The sequence below is a fragment of the Rutilus rutilus genome (assembly GCF_951802725.1).
Source record: "Rutilus rutilus genome assembly, chromosome: 23".
NCBI lineage: Eukaryota > Metazoa > Chordata > Actinopteri > Cypriniformes > Leuciscidae > Rutilus > Rutilus rutilus.
In genome coordinates, this window is record NC_140233.1 from 9,906,117 (window position 1) to 9,923,974 (window position 17,858).

At 36.0% G+C, this 17,858-nt stretch overlaps 3 protein-coding genes across 5 annotated transcripts in view; all 3 read left to right on the forward strand.

Annotated features, from left to right (window-relative positions):
- The window catches only part of LOC311282800 (uncharacterized protein), a 28,006-nt gene extending 26,199 nt beyond the window's left edge, over positions 1-1,807 (forward strand). Inside the window, exons 17-20 of the mRNA XM_084396808.1 lie at positions 538-816; positions 978-1,256; positions 1,331-1,441; positions 1,698-1,807. Of these exons, the coding sequence (XP_084252934.1) occupies positions 538-816; positions 978-1,256; positions 1,331-1,441; positions 1,698-1,717 (689 nt within the window). The 3' untranslated portion in view covers positions 1,718-1,807. The remainder of the gene's footprint in view (positions 1-537; positions 817-977; positions 1,257-1,330; positions 1,442-1,697) is intronic.
- Positions 1,808-4,708: 2,901 nt separating this feature from the next.
- Positions 4,709-9,916, forward strand: LOC311282568 (hereditary hemochromatosis protein-like). Of its 2 annotated transcripts, none has more exons than XM_084396386.1 (5): positions 4,709-4,773; positions 6,336-6,575; positions 7,653-7,931; positions 8,086-8,364; positions 8,445-8,746. In XM_084396386.1, exons 2-5 carry the CDS (start codon positions 6,527-6,529, stop codon positions 8,552-8,554), a joined length of 717 nt encoding a protein of 238 aa, XP_084252512.1. In that variant the 5' UTR covers positions 4,709-4,773; positions 6,336-6,526; the 3' UTR covers positions 8,555-8,746. The 2 variants fall into 2 exon arrangements, with proteins under 2 accessions (XP_084252512.1, XP_084252511.1); XM_084396385.1 differs by having other exon boundaries at positions 4,725-4,885; positions 8,445-9,916.
- A 2,581-nt stretch (positions 9,917-12,497) lies between these two features.
- On the forward strand, positions 12,498-15,715 carry LOC311282522 (major histocompatibility complex class I-related gene protein-like). Of its 2 annotated transcripts, none has more exons than XM_084396324.1 (7): positions 12,498-12,736; positions 13,909-14,163; positions 14,295-14,570; positions 14,660-14,932; positions 15,029-15,145; positions 15,271-15,303; positions 15,384-15,715. In XM_084396324.1, exons 1-4 carry the CDS (start codon positions 12,676-12,678, stop codon positions 14,926-14,928), a joined length of 861 nt encoding a protein of 286 aa, XP_084252450.1. In that variant the 5' UTR covers positions 12,498-12,675; the 3' UTR covers positions 14,929-14,932; positions 15,029-15,145; positions 15,271-15,303; positions 15,384-15,715. The 2 variants fall into 2 exon arrangements, with proteins under 2 accessions (XP_084252450.1, XP_084252451.1); XM_084396325.1 differs by having other exon boundaries at positions 14,660-14,927.
- The last annotated feature ends 2,143 nt before the right edge of the window (positions 15,716-17,858 follow it).

The following is a 17,858-nucleotide window of genomic DNA, read 5'->3' on the forward strand; positions in this document are numbered from 1 at the left end:
TGCTCAAACTTCGGCGCGCATCGGCGACTACAACCAGCACCGATTTAGCCGCAGACCTTGAAAATCTATTTAGGAGAGCAAAATCCAGCCATAGTTGTGTAGTGTGAGCTTGCCTTAAGACAACGACCGACAAACACAGGTCTATTCAGACAAGGTAACAAGGATAATGGCAAGATAACAAGATAAAATAACAAGATGCGGAGACAATCAAGGGGTACCAATGATCAAGGAACTGCAAAGGGACTACAAAACTAGCACAGGAAACTTAGGGGAACAGGAACTAAAACAGGAAACACTACAAAATAAGAGTCAACACACTTAGGGGAAACCGTGAAAATCAGATAATTTGATTTTGAACTTTTTTACAAGGCAATGTTAGTTTAGGTTGTAAAATAGCATGTGGTTATTTACAATGACAAATTTAGAGTTACCAAATTGAATTTTTCTTTAAAATGGTTTGCTAAACAAAGAGTGTAAGATGGAGGAGGCCAATGCATGACAATCTCCCATTACAATTCTTCCTCATTTCCCTCACAGGTCTTGATGTTTATCAGAAACTGGCTGTGTGTGAGCTGCTGGACTCCGACAAGCCTGGAAAGATGATTATTGCAGATGCTGCCAGAGGCTCCACCACAGATGAACTGCTTTACATTAACAACACGTTTACTAATACTGTGACTGTAAATATTAAACAAGAACTGATCAAACCTCACCTGGAAAAATTTAAGCAGGAATGTGCAAATACCTTTTACCCACTTTGTATAACAACTCTCAAGAATTACCTCAAAAAGAGAAGAGATCAAATTAACAGAAAAAGTACGTACTCAAGGGCACATCTAAATTCCATAACTTTTTTTTTTAAAACAAATGTAACTGTTTAGAGTAAATCTTCAGGATTAAAAATAAACCCATGTATTTATACATGTAAAACGTTCTCTGACGTTCTCTTGTTTATTTTTTTCCTCTTCCTCCTACAGAAAAGCCCAATATCACACTCACACAAAAAGCAAACTCAGATTCTGGAGGGTTTCGTGTGAGTTGTTTGGCAACAGGATTTTACCCTCGTCACATCAACCTGACCCTGTTCAGAGATGGACAGCCTGTATCTGATCATGAGATCACTGGAGGAGATCTGCTGCCCAATGGTGACGGGACGTACCAGATGAGGAAGAGTCTGGAGATCAGTGCAGACAAACACAAATACAGCTGCTCTGCCACACACCTCAGTCTGGACAACAAACTGATCATTGAGTTAGGTAATGAGCTTTTACAGAAATAGAAAATATCAGATAAAATGTTTTGATCTGATTCTAAATGCTTCCTCTTATAGAAGATGAACCTTCCAGACTTCACATAGAAGTTGCTGTTGCTGTTGCTGTTGCTGTCCTGATGTTGGTGATATGTGTGATTGTGGCAGCCATATGGATTAGAAGGTCAAGAGGTAGGCCAACTTGATTTTCTGGTATGTTTTCCTTCAAGATAAAATGTGATCTATTTGAATATTTACAAGATCACTTTATGAATAATGGAATATTTGTGACAAATACTAAAATACCACAGTTTTCTGGAGCGTGATAAAATGACTACAAACCTCATTTTGACTTTGATACAAATTATTATTACTGTAAAATCCTCAGAATGGAATAACAGCTAGATTATTGTCTTATATATTAAATCACATTTATATCCATTTACAGATGAACATAATGTTATATAGATATCTGAAGATATCCATCCATTTGAATGAGGATCAAACCATCACATCTTCTGTTTTATTCATTGGAGACCATCACAAATGGAGGAATAATAATCTATTTGCTTAAGATGTGAGATTTACAATTGAGATTTATATTCTTAGATGGGAGAATAACACTGAATTAACAGCTGATTGTTTCTCTGTATTATTTTTTTATTTACAATTTTTTTTTATGTATTTATCGACAACTTTGTTGTCAAGAGGGCCTAGTTTCTATATCAAGTATCTTTTTATGGTGTTGTTACTTATAGTGTGCTAAGCAATTCACAGGATACAGGTTTGTTAAAGGATTTATATTTTAAAACAGAATGGCATAGCCTCATTCATACTCCAAGATGTGGGAAACCCCAAAACAGAGGTTTCAATACACAGACCATTACACTGTATGTAGTTTATTGTCACTGTGTTGCTGCGTCTAATATTGTTTTTGTGCAATCATACTAGATTGTGCTTGCTAAATAGTGGTGGTATGGAGCTGTAATTGTATTTTATTTTTTATTGTCTGTTTTGTTGATTAATAAAGTTTTACCTTACCTTACCTTGCTGTTTTGCATAGGTGTTTTCATTTGAGAATCTGTCTGGCTATATACTGTGTGTGCCTGTTTCATATTTTTTGTATTTTTATTGATTGCTTGTATGAGAAATAAGGCCATTGGATGACGGGGTGTATGAGAGAGCAAATATACATTAAAGATTTTGGTATTTGGTTTAATCTTTTAATTATTGTAACGTTTGAGGTGAAAATCAACTGATCAATTCAATTAATTTATCAATTTAAAAGTGAGCAATCTGAGAACATGACAAATGTCCCAAAACAAAACCTGTTTGCACTTTCATCAATCTGAAATGTGACATACAGTATAGTCTGACTATTAATAAGTCAATATTAAGAATAACAATGTATAGCTTATACGCTTTAACAATACTAGTGTGCATGTAATAAATACTGATGTGCTTGTTAGCAAATATAGGCTACATTAAAGATTTTGGTCTTTTGTTTTAAGTAATCTTTTATCACAGAATAATCTAATGTGTGTTTCACACAGAGCCATATCCTCAGACACCATGTTGATCAATTATTTGGATACATTATATTGTATACATATTGTTTTTAAAATATCTTTGTAAATGTCTGCACTCACTGCTGTTCCTTTCACGGCATCTAGAATGTTGTCACCTAGTCTATATTTCGATTTATGATCAAATCAAGTAAGATTGTGCAGAAGTTCATTTCATTTCCTTCTTTTTTATTGGGCATATTTTTAGATTTATTGCTTCATCATCTTTCTGGAGTATATGAATGTGAAAATATGTTTGGCAATTTTTTTATGCTTGTTTTAAATGATTTTGAGTCATATTGAGGCCCCCTTAGAAGTTTGCAGAGGCCCCCGGACCCTTTAGTTGAGAACAACTGCTGTAGTTAATGGCTCATATTCTGACAGTCAACCTGCTCTTATTGTTTAATGGTGCATCTTCTACATTACACAGACAAATTCTTTACTTTTATAATACTTTCATGTTTATCAATTCATTTTTATTGTTAATTTTTTTTTTTTTGTTCTGTAATAAAATAAATAAACATTGTGAGTAAAGCAGTGATGAACCAATACACATCCCAAATGATCTGCAAATTTACTACTGACTCTCCTGATTCAGATGGTTGTACCGGAAATCCCGCATAGGAAGTTCGGATCATTTTACTGTTCGATCTCGTTCATCAAAATAAACAAATCTTTATTCGTGTCATTTAAGTGTCTTTAAATATTAAACTTTTTAACAGCCAAAACACATCCCCAAACACATCCACCTACGCAATCTTTGTCATATTCTGAATTAAGAAATCATTATAATGCAGCCATGCAAAGATCATTTACAGGGCACATAAATAATTAATTTAACTTCAGAGTCTTTCCTTTGTCACGTGACAGATGCAATGAACGGATCGTGGATGAATGACCATCACACTAGCCTACCATCACCCCTGTTCAAATTTAAAGGGGTGGTATAATGCCCTTTTCACAAGATGTAAAATAAGTCTCTGATGTCCTCAGAGTGTGTATGTGAAGTTTTAGCTCACAATACCCCACAGATATTCTTATATAGCATGTTACAATTGTCGCTTTTTGAGGATGAGCAAAAACGCACATTTTTTGTGTCTGTCCCTTTAAATGCAAATGAGCTGCTGCTCCCGGCACAGAGGGCGGAGCTACAACAGCTTGTGTCCTGAAAATTTCAAAAAAGTTTAGCCTTTTATGTTCAAACTGGATTCAGAGAAAGATGGAGAGACTCAAGAAGAAGTGACAACATGTTGACAACATTTCTGAATGGTTAGTTGATGAATTTATGCAGCTTATAGTTATCTTCTAGTCATTGATTAGCATATTCTGTCATGATAATCTATAAATCGTGTTTCTGGCGGCGGGGTTTATGTACATTTTAGGGACCAGCCATTTGTTGTAGTCCTTAAAAAGCAATTTCTTTAAAAGAATATATCTCTCATTGCTTTGAACTTTGAGTGTTCTGACTTTGCAGATGTTGTTTATGCTCAAACAGCAACATTACACAATAACTAAAGTTAAAAAAGTGAATTCATAATCAAACATTGGCTGAGATGCAGCCATATGGGCACTGTGGGTTAAATTATTCTTTGTGCATTGTAGGAAAGCATGTTTCTGGCTTGTGTGAATGTGGGAGTCTTGAGACAGTAGGGCATGTTTTCTAGAATGCAGAAAGTATAAGGCAGAAATAAATATATTCTTTGTTAAACTGGCAGGACTTGGAGTTAAGGCTTTTTCTGTTTTATCTTTGTTTGGACACTGACGAGCATAAACTGATCTCGAAGGCAGTTCTTCAGTTCTTGCATGACACAGGACTGTATGCAAGAATTTAGTTCAAGCTTTGACCTGTGGAGGGCAGTAATACGCTCAGCAGCGTCTACACTGCCGGAATCCTACAAGAAGAAGAAGAAGAAGAAGAAGAAGAAGACGCAGCCATGTTCTAACTTGGTACCTGTGCAGGTAGCCTACATTTTTGCTAACTATTTGAAGACTTTTAAAAGCATGCAGTGCAAATGGACACAATCGTATGTCATTTTTTTACTCACACTTTCACTTCCATCTGCTTCATGTGGTAAGTTGTTTACGTTTTTAAATATTATTAGAATTTTAAAACCTAGTTGTTGGCATAAAAAAAGATATGGCAGAACAAATATTTAATAATAGCTAGTACATTTCTTACTAAAGTTATTTTTTCATCTCAGTTTTTCTAAAACAAGAAAGATCACTAGCCAGATATAAATCCCAGTTGAGGTGGTTGGGCACGTAATTGTGGTACAATGTGCCACGCTATTAGAACTATGCTATTATTTGATGTTAGTGAAATTACGAACATATAACTTTTATGAATTCTATTGGCAAACCATGAGAGAGGCGACTGCGAGTAAAGATAAGTTCAGAAATTATTATTTCATGAAATGCAAAGCATTCTGTCTCATTTATTTGTCTCTTGTTCCATGAGAGCGGTGTGTGGATGGGGTGTGTTGTGTTCAGCTTTGTGTTTTTCTGAATGTCTGATTGGTTTCTTCATCTATTTTACTTTTCCTCACACTATTTTGAACTATGTTGTATAGCTGTATTTGCAGTGTGTTCATTGTCAAACTCCAAAAGTTGTTTATTTTAATTATAAAAAAATGGCATTATTTTATTTGAAAAAGTTAATAATTGTATTTTATTTACAAAATCATTTTGTTTTTCTAGTATATTTTTTCTTATTAGATCTGACAACATCTTAAGCTGTCATATGGTCGTTACAATGTGCCCCTCATGTTACAGTGTACCCTATGGGCATGTCGTCACTGTTCACTCATTAGCTTGTTTCATTAATACAGTGTATACTTTTTTTCTTTATTTTATGAAGGTAAAATTTTGCCATAAAAAAAATCACATGCGCAGGGTAAGATTTATGAAAGTGTACATAAGATTGTAAGCGTAACTTAAATTGCATTAGCATGAAGCTGCAGTTTCACAATACATGAATTACACTTACGAATAACAGTAAAATGATGCAAATATTTTTTATTACGCTTGAAAGGCGATTTACACCTTTACGAATCTTCTTGCGCATGCAAATTTAATTTATATTGTCTTACCCTGCACATGCGATTCTTTATGGCATCATTCTACCTTCATAAAATAAAGAAAAAAGTATACACTAGTTTGTATTAATGAAACAAGACCACATATTTGTACTATACATGTGTGAAATTAATGTGTAAAAAAAAAAAAAAAAAAAACCTGACCCCCAAGTGGATTTATACAAACTGAGAAAGTAAAAAAGTTTAAGGTTGTGCCCCGCTCTCCCCTACTCATATCATTTTCATTCTGAATGAAAGTATAAGTCATTGCCAAGATTACAAGGCTTATGTTTTAAAAATAAATAGGATGAAGCTTAAAAGTTTATTGTATACAGTCTCATAGCCTACTATTATATATTATATGGTAGAAATCAATCAATAAAGAATCAATTAATCAATAATGAACAATAATCCATTGTAATCACCAATAATCAATTTGTTTTTCAGGTTCTCACTCTTTGTGGTTGCTTTCAACTTACATTCAGGGAGAAACACAATTTCCTAAATTTAGTAGCACAACAACTTTGGATGACATCACAGTTGGATACTATGATTCAAAGACATATATTCCAAGAGGGAATACGACGAATGAGGATGATGTGATTGATTCAGATTACATAAAGGGTATAAGTGACTACATGTATAACTCCTTTTTGAGAAGAGCCGCACTGTTAAGCCAAAATGACAGTAAGTATCTGGCTCAATGACATCTATTAATCTATTTAAAAATGCATGAAATGCTATTCATACTGTACATATTCAATTGCTTAAAAACATCTTTTTGATGAGTGTATTTTTAATGTTTGATTTAAAAACTTTTGTTTTTTAGGTGAAATCATTTGTGGTATCAGAATTAAAAGTATAACTTTATAATAATTTCTGCAAAGTCTTCTATTATTGTTTCTTTATTAAAAATATGAATATGCTTCTAATATTTTTAAAACATTGTCTGAAAAATAAAATGTAATATGATATAGCCTTTGAGCTGTGTTTGTAATCGCTACTATATAGTGGGTTTCATTCTGCATTTAGAGTGACCGTAAAGTATGAATGGGTGAGTTATAAGGTATGTGAATGGAATATTTTGATATTTGGGATATGGTCATTGGGCTACTTTTGGGTTATTTTTGGTTGGCCATTTTGTTAAGCTGGCCTGGCAACCCTGCTGCAAGATCACATGGCGATAATATCAAACAGGTTTGAACATTTTGCAGCATCTGTGAATGCATGAGACGTCGCCGACCTGCTCAAACTTAACAAGCATCGCGACTACAACCAGCACCAATTTAGCTGCAGACCTGGAAAATCTGTTTAGGACAGCAAAATCCAGCCAAAAGTTGTGTAGTGTGAGCTTGCCTTAAGACAACAACTGACAAACACAGGTCTATTCAGACAAGGTAACAAGGATAATGGCAAGATAACAAGATGCGGAGACAATCAAGGGGTACCAATGATCATGGAACTGCAAAGGGACTACAAAACTAGAACAGGAAACTTAGGGGAACAGGAACTAAAATGGGAAATACTACAAAAGAAGCGTCAACACACTTAGGGGAAACAGTGATGATCAGATAATTTTATCTTTATAACTTTTTTTACTAGGCAATTTTAGTTTAGGTTGTAAAATAGCTTGTGGTTATTTACAATGACACTTTTAGAGTAATCAAATAAAAATTTTCTTATACATGGTTTGCTAAACAATGAGTGTAAGATTAAGGAGGCCAATGCATGACAATCTCCCATTCTCCCTCATTTCCCTCACAGGTCTTGATGTTTATCAGACACTGATTGTGTGTGAGCTGCTGGACTCCGACAAGCCTGGAAAGATGATCGTTGCAGATGCTGCCAGAGGCTCCACCACAGATGAACTGCGTTACATTAACAACACGTTTACTTATAATGTGACTGTAAATATTAAACAAGAACTGATCAAACCTGACCTGGAAGAATTTAAGCAGGAATTTGAAAATATCTTTTACCCACTTTGTATAACAACTCTCAGGAATTACCTCAAAAAGAGAAGAGATCAAATTAACAGAAAAAGTACGTACTCAAGGGCACATCTAAATTCCCTAAATTTGTTTTATGAAAGCAAATTTAACTGTTTAGAGCTCAGGATTAAAAATAAACCCATGTATTTATACATGTAAAACGTTCTCTGACATTCTCGTTTATTTTTTTCCTCCTTCTCCTATAGAAAAGCCCAATATCACACTCACACAAAAAGCAACCTCAGATTCTGGAGGGTTTCGTGTGAGTTGTTTGGCAACAGGATTTTACCCTCGTCACATCAACCTGACCCTGTTCAGAGATGGACAGCCTGTATCTGATCATGAGATCACTGGAGGAGATCTGCTGCCCAATGGTGACGGGACGTACCAGATGAGGAAGAGTCTGGAGATCAGTGCAGACAAACACAAATACAGCTGCTCCGCCACACACCTCAGTCTGGACAACAAACTGATCATTGATTTGGGTAATGAGCTTTTTCAGAAATAGAAAGTATCAGATAAAATCTTTACATTTTGATCTTATTCTAAATGCTTCCTCTTTTAGAAGATGAACCTTCCAGACGTCGCATAGGAGTTGTTGTTGCTGTCCTGTTATTGGTATGTGCAATATCTGTGATTTTGGCAGTTGTTTGCTTGAGAAAAGGCAGACTATAGAGGTAGTCCTAACTTAATGTTGTAGTATGTTTTTCTTAAAATATGAAAATATGATCTATTTGAATTTTTACAAAATAACTTTAAATAGAATATCTTTGTGTCACGTGCATCTCTTGTAGAGGTGTAACGATACACACATTTCTTGATGCGATACATAGCATCGTTAGTCAAATTAAAAACACTGCAATGCTTCAATGTTTTGGCCATTTATTGTTGTTGGTTTAATGAAAACTAAAATGTCTAATATGTGTCAGGAGGATTTTCTTGCTCTGGCTTAAGCCTATCTTCTGTCTCTCAAATTGTCTTATTTTATTGTTTATTTTATCATTCCATTTTATTTCATTTTAAAGTATAACGTACACTTGTGTACCATATTGAAGATGTCAAAAGACAGTATTAAACTATCAGCAGTATCAAACAATACGATACAATCTTTTTTTTTTATACCACCTATGTCTTATTTACATAGGCCATTACAGATTACAACTGTAAATGTAGTACAACTGTAAAAATTGTTGTCTAGTGGGGTGAAATGAATTCAGGTACGCTGAGCCACATTTTCACACAAGTAGCACAATTTACCTTGATTCACTTTATACTTTTTGTGCAGTCTATTCTTTGTCTATTTTATCATAAGTATACTATGTCTGCCCTTTAGTTTTCTGGAGATAACACACTTACATTTTTCTCCATTGATACAATGTCAATAAACCACAGATCTAAATAATTTCAGTGCTATTAACCAATATTTTAAAATCTTTTAATATGATTGAACGAACCACAGGATATTGCTATGCACAGGAGTTGTGTATATTAAATCATATTTATGTAATTTTACATATTCATCTTGTTTTCTTTGGATTGGAAATTACATTTGAGAATGTCTGTCTACATTTCATACTTGATGTTAATCAGTTTAAACCATGAATCCAATTCAGAAAAGATTTGTTGGTTGTTTATTTATCTGATTTATAAGTATAGTGACATTTAAGCCTCGTTCAGACTGTCAGTGTCAAGTGTGAACTGCAAAAAAAATCAAATGGAATGGAAATGAAAATCCATGCAGTCTGACCGCTCTGATTGGCTTTTAAAATATAAAATTTACTTATCCAGTCTGTCACGTATTAACGACACAGCAAAACAGTTGTTCTCCCGTTATACTGTGACGTCACGAAGTAGAAGTTAAAGTTGCCCATGCGCAATAGAATGCCGTTACCTGTCCATCAGCAGATCAGATGTTGCTTTAAGTCCCTATTGACTTTGGTCTGAATACTGTTGTTTTTGCTGTGTTCACTTGTTTAGCTAACAGATGATTGTGATTGTATAGTTGTTCAGATTGTTTGTAAATAAAACATTTACATCAAATATTGCCTATTTGTGCGTTTTTATCTATTTATTTCTAGCTGGGACGGACTTGGTGATTTGGCGGCCCTAATCGATTCCAGGTATGGGGCCCCGACAGTCAAACTTTGAACTCAAAACATTATTTTTCTATATATAGCCTACTTTTTTCTATTCTGTTTTTTTCCCCCTACATTTGTAGATAAACTGCATGTTAAAAATTTGAAACCTGGAACTTTTATTTTCTCAATGTAAAATTAAAAACATTTGAATTCACAAATAATTCAAATTAAATTCACAAACAAACTATTTACAGTTAATTAACCATATTTGCGATTACACTTTGATATTAATGTGTAACAATTTCTGTTACCTGGAACTGTTGTATTTTCTCAATGTAAAAGAAAGGAAAATGAATTCACAAATAAAAGAAAAAAATTCATGTTCGCGGGCTACACTCACCGGCACATTGCCTACGTTTAGATGCACACCTTTTGTTTCAATCGGACTGAATTCGATTGATGAATCCGAACATAGTGTTTACATGAAAACTAATTAAAGGGATTTTGTGTATATGTGCACGTTTATAGTATAGGTTATAGTTTTCGAAACAAAAAAAGCTTGTTGAATTGCTAGGCCTACTTGAAAGAAATATGCATTGCATTACCATGCTTACATTTTAATGCATCGTATTTTTGGGGCTTGCATTTTCAACATGGTTGTATTCTATATTCAAGCTGTGAATATTTCAATTCAAAACATGTCACGCACATTTTCATTATAAAACAAATCAATAATCCATATTCGCCTTTCAGATTCCACTTCCAAAATATTCATTGTTTACAAATAAAACCTATAGCCTAATAATCGAAAGGCAATTTTCGGTCAATTTCCATTTTATTTCGCTTTACAAATTCGCTTCCACAAATTCAGTGGTTCAAATTCAACAGAAATTTCAACATTTGACATCCGCTAACGGCAGGAATATAATATTGGCGATTGATAATATCCATAGCTGTTAGTCGTCCTGACCAGCAGGGGGTGCAAGCGGCTGTTGACGAAGATCAGATCAACGGGTAGAGAGAGTCATTCATTCATAAAAACTGGTTTACAAAAATGGAGCAAGCAGTCAGTATTTGTGATGATTATCAGGGCCAGTATATATATGGAGATCTGCTGCCCAATGATGAGGAAGAGTCTGGAGATCAGTGCAGACAATCACAGATAGGCCTACAGCTGCTCTGCCACACACAACAACAGGATGACTCTGGATTTAGGTGAGAAATTCTTAAATATTCATAAAACTTGTGTGTTTGCTTTTACTTGTGTGTCTTTGCCATTATAAGATCAGTTTTCTATCTGCTTCACTATGCCCTGAAGAAGGCTCCATGCCGCTACGCGTGGGCATTTTAAAGTTGTCCAGTTAGGACATGTCATTTTTGTAATAAAGACTTTTTAATTAAGGAGTGCCTCGGTTATCAGAGAATTCTTTCTCTACACTGCCTCTTAGATGTTCTACCTTGGACCGAAGAGCACCAAAATCAAACTCAAAAGGAATTGAGCACGCCATTCATCTTGAATCTATTCATAAAACTTATCTCTTAGTCAATCTGAGGTTAATGTTTCAGAGTATGACCATGGTGAACCAATTAAATCAGCTTTTCTTAATAAGCTTAAGAAAAATCAAAGAGATAGTTTTATTGGTTACAATTAGCCTAATTGCCGTGCTGTTGTATGTTGACGATGTAGATCTAGCCTACATATGACAGGGAATATTGCTCTTGCTGATGTCTTATTGCCACTTTCATTTCTAAATGTAAAAAAGATAATTTTCTGATTTATTGTTAAACTTAACAAATTCTAATTAGAGGAATTCATTTTATTTTTAATCATCTTAAGAAACTGCGGACGCATCAAGAAATGTATTCACATGTATTAATGGAGAAAAGTCTTCAAAGACCAATACAATTAAATGTCCTTGTTCTCTAGACTTTTTTTGTATACGTTGTTCATTCATTAAACTCCAATTTTATTTTCAGCATCTGATGAAATGGTTGAAAAATCTATGTAAATGTCTTGACACAATGCAACACACAGTAAATGAATGGAGAAACAACAGACAAATATATATTCTATTAAATTGTCATTTACGGTCTAAAAGTTATAGCAATACTTCTGTTTACATTTTATTTCTACCAGTGGTCAGTTCTGTTAGTCAGAGTATAGGGTAGTTTATTTAGTCTGTTAGTAGTGTTTCTACTCAGTGTGGCACATGTATATCACGTGATATCTCAGCTGTTCTTTTCTCTTCCCAGTTTAATAACAGATCAAACCACCAGAACAAAATAAACGGCGAAATACTCACAGAGAAAAGACAGGCCAAATGAGCCTCAATTAACAAGTTCTCAAAGAACACTCAAAACACTAAAAATAGTAGGCTACACGTCAGGCAAACATGCATCACAAAAGGATCAAGTGAGAGTTTGCTCTAGCGTGCAAATCATCTCCCGCTTCCCTCATCATGGCGCGCCCTCATTGGTGAAGCCGCGTTGTATCGTCACCAAGCATTTCGATGATTGACAGATGGATAAACCAATCAGGTAGCCACATCGTCCTGCTAAAAGTGAAAGTAAAGAGAGAAAGTGAAGGGGGGAAAACCAACTCCAAACAAACAACATAGGACGTAACAATGGTGTAAAGGTTGCTTTCAAAGCACAAGAATACAGTAGGCTATTGATAATTTGCAGATAAGTGCTTACTGAAATCATACGGTAGGCCCTATGTATGCCAACAACATTCTTCATCTTTTTCTACTTTCATTTCCCATAGTTGCTCCAAAAGGTAAGATTTCAAAAGACTTGTGAACTTACAACTCTCGTTTTTATTATTATTATTATTATTATTTATTTTTTACTTCATTTAAAAATTGCTTTCACTGAGAATAGGCCGTGATGTATTGATGTATCTTCTAAAATCAAGTTTCAGAAGATCACATATAGTGTAATTAGCAGGAGCTCATGAGCTACAGCATAAACAGAAGTGTGCTTCTAGTGGGCTATTTAGTTGCAAGCCTGTGAAGCAAATACTAAATATATTTAAATAAAACAAAACAATATGATTTATCTAGTGAGCGTGCTTATCGACTTAAGAGGTTTTAATATTGGGTGTTATTTTGATATATGTGATTGATTGAGTTAAGTGTCTTTTAACCTTCTTTTCAGTGTTTCCTCTTTTTGTGTGTGCAATTTTTTATATACACATTTGTCAGCCAAAGGCTTTGATTAATATATATATAATGATAGCAGTATGTTTCTACATGGTTCACATTGCTGACTCGTGTTAATCCATGCATTTTAGCTTCATCATTTCTTGGTTGCATAGCAACTGTTGATTCAATGAAGCAATGAAGCAAAACTCAGATGGGAAGATTTATCAAGGCTGCGTTTCCAGAAAGCATCGTAAGCCTTAGCCTAAATTGATCATAGAACAATTGCCACCAAAATGGACTCTATGATCAACTAAAGCTTACGATGCTTTTGGGAAACACAGCCCTGGTCAGTCTATGTCAAGTCTGATTATGTCACGTATGATCAGGTTTTGTTTCATGTTCTCATTTTTATTTTTATTTTGGAATTTTCGAGTCATGTTCCCTGTTCCCCTCATGTGATTTACTCATGTGTTTCATGTCATGTACTCTCTGTGTTCCTCTAGGGCTGCATTTAACACTTTTAGACATACACTTGCAAACTTCCCTAAGAACTTAATCTCGGGGGAATCCCCACCACCATTTTGAAGTGCGTTTAACTTCGTCAAGTTTATTTGGATAGAGCCTCAACCACTCTACCTCCCAATTTTGACCTATAGGGAGCGAGTCTACTCAATATGTACACTTCAGGCAGATCCATAGACCACAATGCAACATGATTTTGATGTCACTGCAGATAGCGCTTCATTTACCCCAACCTCATACAACTCTAGTGTAGAAAATATATTTTTTCTGTTGTTTCTTACAGGTTCTCACTCTTTGCAGTTGCTTCTCACATACATTCAAGGAGAAACACAATTTCCTGAATTAAGTGCTTTATTTGTGTTGGATGACATCACAGTAGGATATTATAATTCAGAGACGCAGATCTATGTTTCAAGAGGAAATACTACAAATGAAGATGATGTAGTGGATCCAAATCACCTCAGCACTTTAAGTTACTATGTGCGTCATCATTTTAAGAGAAGATCAAATCATCTGAGACCCGTCAACAATACAGAAAGTAAGTTCTGTTGGCTAAATGATCAGCTTTGAGTCAGATATTACACAAATAGTTTATACAAAGTCATATTAATTAATTCTAAAGGGATCCTGAGGCCAAATGTGTTAACACATCAATTTCTTTCCTAACAGGCCATGCAGTTTATCAGGTGATGAGTCTTTGTGAACAGAGAGACAATAAACCTACACAAATAATCACCAGAAATGCCTTTAGAGGCTCTACGACTGATGAACTGCGTTTTTTTGATGGCAAATTCACATATGGGGGTTCTTTAAATTACACGGCACTAGAAATAAAACCCTATCTAGAACTGTCCATGTGGCGTCTTGAGACGTTATACTACCCAGCCTGCATAAAAACCCTGAAGAGTTACCTTAAAAAGAGAGGAACTCAAGTAAACAGAAAAGGTATAATGTAATATATAAACAGTAACTATACATTAAATAATATTCTATCTTTTATACATATTTTTCTTTGCCTTCCTTTATTTCCACAGTGAAACCCAAAGTCAGGCTCCTCCAGAAAGAACTGTCTTCTGGGTCTCGTGTGAGTTGTTTGGCAACAGGATTTTACCCTCGTCACATCAACCTGACCCTGTTCAGAGATGGACAGCCTGTATCTGATCATGAGATCACTGGAGGAGATCTGCTGCCCAATGGTGACGGGACGTACCAGATGAGGAAGAGTCTGGAGATCAGTGCAGACAAACACAAATACAGCTGCTCTGCCACACACCTCAGTCTGGACAACAAACTGATCACTTAGTTAGGTAATGAGCTTTTACAGAAATAGAAAGTATCAGATCAAATGTTTTGATCTGATTCTAAATGCTTCCTCTTATAGAAGATGAACATGTTTGTTTCAGAATTTGATCCTGGTGAACCATTTAAATCAGTGATTCCCTCAGTGCTGATAGTTTTGGCTCTGCTGTTGGTGTTTGGAACTGGAGCCGTCATATATAAATACAGGAGGAGACGAGCAGGTATCTACAAATTAAAATGAGTCTGCAAGATGTGATAGACATGATGCAAAAGATAAAACCAAAAGAATTTTCTTTTTATGATGCATTGTCATTAAAAATAAATAAATCTGTTTTTAATGTTCTAGCTTCATCTAAAAGTGATTATTCCGCTGCTTCGAGTGAGTATTTAGTTTTCAATATCTTATCAAAGTTTCTGCTCACTTATTAAAATGAAAATGGAATTTTATTTTGTTTTCAGGATCTGAACGAGAGTGTAGAAAAAACACCAATGCATAAAACACAGCAGGAAGTCACGGAGATTAGTGAAACATCTTTAAACAAGTAAATAAATGAATTGTGTTTTCAATACATATTTTTTTAAAGATTGTACTTTATATGTTTGTGTTTTAAACATCTTTAGTGATCCAATATCTCGGATTTTGTTCTGTAAAATCAATGTTTGCTAAAACACACTGTAAGGCTCGCGCTCCATCGGACCAAAACCGGCATCCGACCAGCGCGGAAGGTCTTAACGTGTTACTGTCTTTTCTCGAGGCAAAGTATTTTTGGATTAAATGCAATACATTTGAATATGTATTCTCTCGTTATTTCATCTGACTCCATAAATGAAAAGGTTTTAATGATATCTGTGGATCATTAATTATGAGCGAATGTTTGACTATTCCTTTTAACTCTTTAATGAAAATAATGCCAAAGTCGGTTAGAATAATCAAATGTAACAATTTATTATGTCAGGTAAATGTATCATGCCAATTTCATAATCAATTCAAAGATAATCGATACAAAACATCAAATGCTCTGGAATAGAGAGAAGATGCAAACCCAACATTAAGATAATATACATGAGGCTGAGAGGTCTCACTCTCAGTGAGACCAAAAGAGACCATTTGCCTAGAGACCACCATCCTTTGTGTGTCAGTTATCCCTAAACTCTTAAAAACATTATTACCTTTTGTTTTACTTATTTGGAAATGAGACATTTGTACCAGTCGCACTGAGACATTTTAAACGATACCAAACATGAAAAATACTCTGTGATAATCATTCACATTAAACTATAAATTTTCTTGGGTGAATTCAGGTGATCTGAGTATGAGAGAGAGAGGGCGTGAGGGAAGAGGGAATGAAATGTACTGTAGATTAGGATGACTCGGAGGTGAGACTTTTGTCTCACTAGTGCATGAGGGCTAGTTCAAATGTTAAAGGGGTCATATAATGGTACATGCACTTTTACAAGTTGATTGTACTGAAATGTGTGTTGGCAGTGCCTGTACACAACCATCATAAAATGATAAAAATCCATCCAGTGGTTTTTTTAAAATCTCCTTATATGTTTGACTCTCTCTGAAATCAAGCCGTTCGACCGTGTGACGTCACACGGTCGGACGCCCCTCCCACGATTGTGATTGACAGCTGCAGCGTTTCAACACAGACCCGCCCTCGCTCATGAGCGAGCTGTCAATCATAGTTCGCGCGTCATTGTTGATACCCTCACTGGAGCGCTGTCTATGAGCATAATGGCGTCTGCGATTGTTCTTCGGTGTAATAAGGAACACAGCAGTCATTTGGATGTTCCTAAATCCGAGCCGTTGAAGATGCAGTGGCTGAGTTTTGTTTTTGAAGCAATATGCCCAAAGGATTGACGCGGGGATTCCCTCACAGGGATTCCCCACGATCGTCTGAGCTTTCCTGTTTGCGTGAATCATTTCACACCAGACAGCTTTACAAACGAGAAAAAACGGATCGGTACCAATGTGTTCCTGCTGAACCTCCAGAAGTGAGTGTGATGTTTTATTAACCTTTATATTAATAATTATATTAATCTTTGCAAATTTGCAAACCTTGCTGCACGCTTCATGATGAATGCATCTAAGCTTTACACTCCGGGTACATTACGGCATGTTTTCTATGTACGACGTTCTCAATATAATTCATAATCCCACGTTTATAATGAACAACGCGTGGTTATTGTGTTAGATACGGTGTAGGCACAGAACAGAGGGGCGGGGTGAGCAAAGCTCATTATCATTTAAAGACACATGCACTGAAACGGCGTGCTGAAAACAGAGCTGTTCTCTTACGAGAGGTTCTCTCGTATTGCGTAAGCTAGCTTACGCTGCGGGAAAGTCTCCTTTCTCGAGATACTGAAGCCAAAAATTATCCTAATTTTTTTAAAACTTGTCAACGCAGTGCGGCAGCCTGCAGACCTAGGGCAAGCGAATCGCGTGCCCATTGACTGCTCTGCGGCAACTGCAGCAGCCTATGGCTGAGCCTTGCGCGTGACGTCACGTCCAATGAGCGCGCTTGGCGCGCTTAGTGCGTCACAGCCCGTCATTAGGGGTGTGGCTTATCGTATATAAGCAAGGAACAGAGGCTGCTTCGCTGATTTCTGTCTCTTCAGCGAAGCTCTTCGCATCGCTGATCTCCGAGGAAGCCGCCGTCGAATCCAGCGACCAGCACGCCGAGGATCTCAGCCTGAGGACGCCGGCCGCTCGCCGCCTTCAGCCTTCCCTGCCTGCTGCGCCATCCGGCATATATATCCTTTTCTGCTCTGTGTTGTGTGTTTGTGTGTCCGCCGCGACACACTTGCATCTAAAAGAGCGCGAGGCGTTGTTTCAAATGCCTCGCACATCCTGTGGCTCGTGCAGAGCCGCGCTCAGCGACGGAGACCGCCACGTGCTGTGCGCTCTCTGCCTGGGCTTTGACCACGCTG

What these genes read in the sequence shown, in the direction of transcription:
- LOC311282522 (XM_084396324.1), top strand. Translation starts at nt 12,676, where the DNA reads ATGTATGCCAACAACATTCTTCATCTTTTTCTACTTTCATTTCCCATA. An exon ending in TCCCATAGTTGCTCCAAAAG is followed by an intron (nt 12,737 to 13,908) that starts GTAAGATTTCAA and finishes TGTTTCTTACAG; the next exon opens with GTTCTCACTCTTTGCAGTTG. An exon ending in ACCCGTCAACAATACAGAAA is followed by an intron (nt 14,164 to 14,294) that starts GTAAGTTCTGTT and finishes CTTTCCTAACAG; the next exon opens with GCCATGCAGTTTATCAGGTG.
- LOC311282568 (XM_084396385.1), top strand. Translation starts at nt 4,816, where the DNA reads ATGCAGTGCAAATGGACACAATCGTATGTCATTTTTTTACTCACACTT. An exon ending in ACTTCCATCTGCTTCATGTG is followed by an intron (nt 4,886 to 6,335) that starts GTAAGTTGTTTA and finishes TTTGTTTTTCAG; the next exon opens with GTTCTCACTCTTTGTGGTTG. An exon ending in AGATCAAATTAACAGAAAAA is followed by an intron (nt 7,932 to 8,085) that starts GTACGTACTCAA and finishes CTTCTCCTATAG; the next exon opens with AAAAGCCCAATATCACACTC.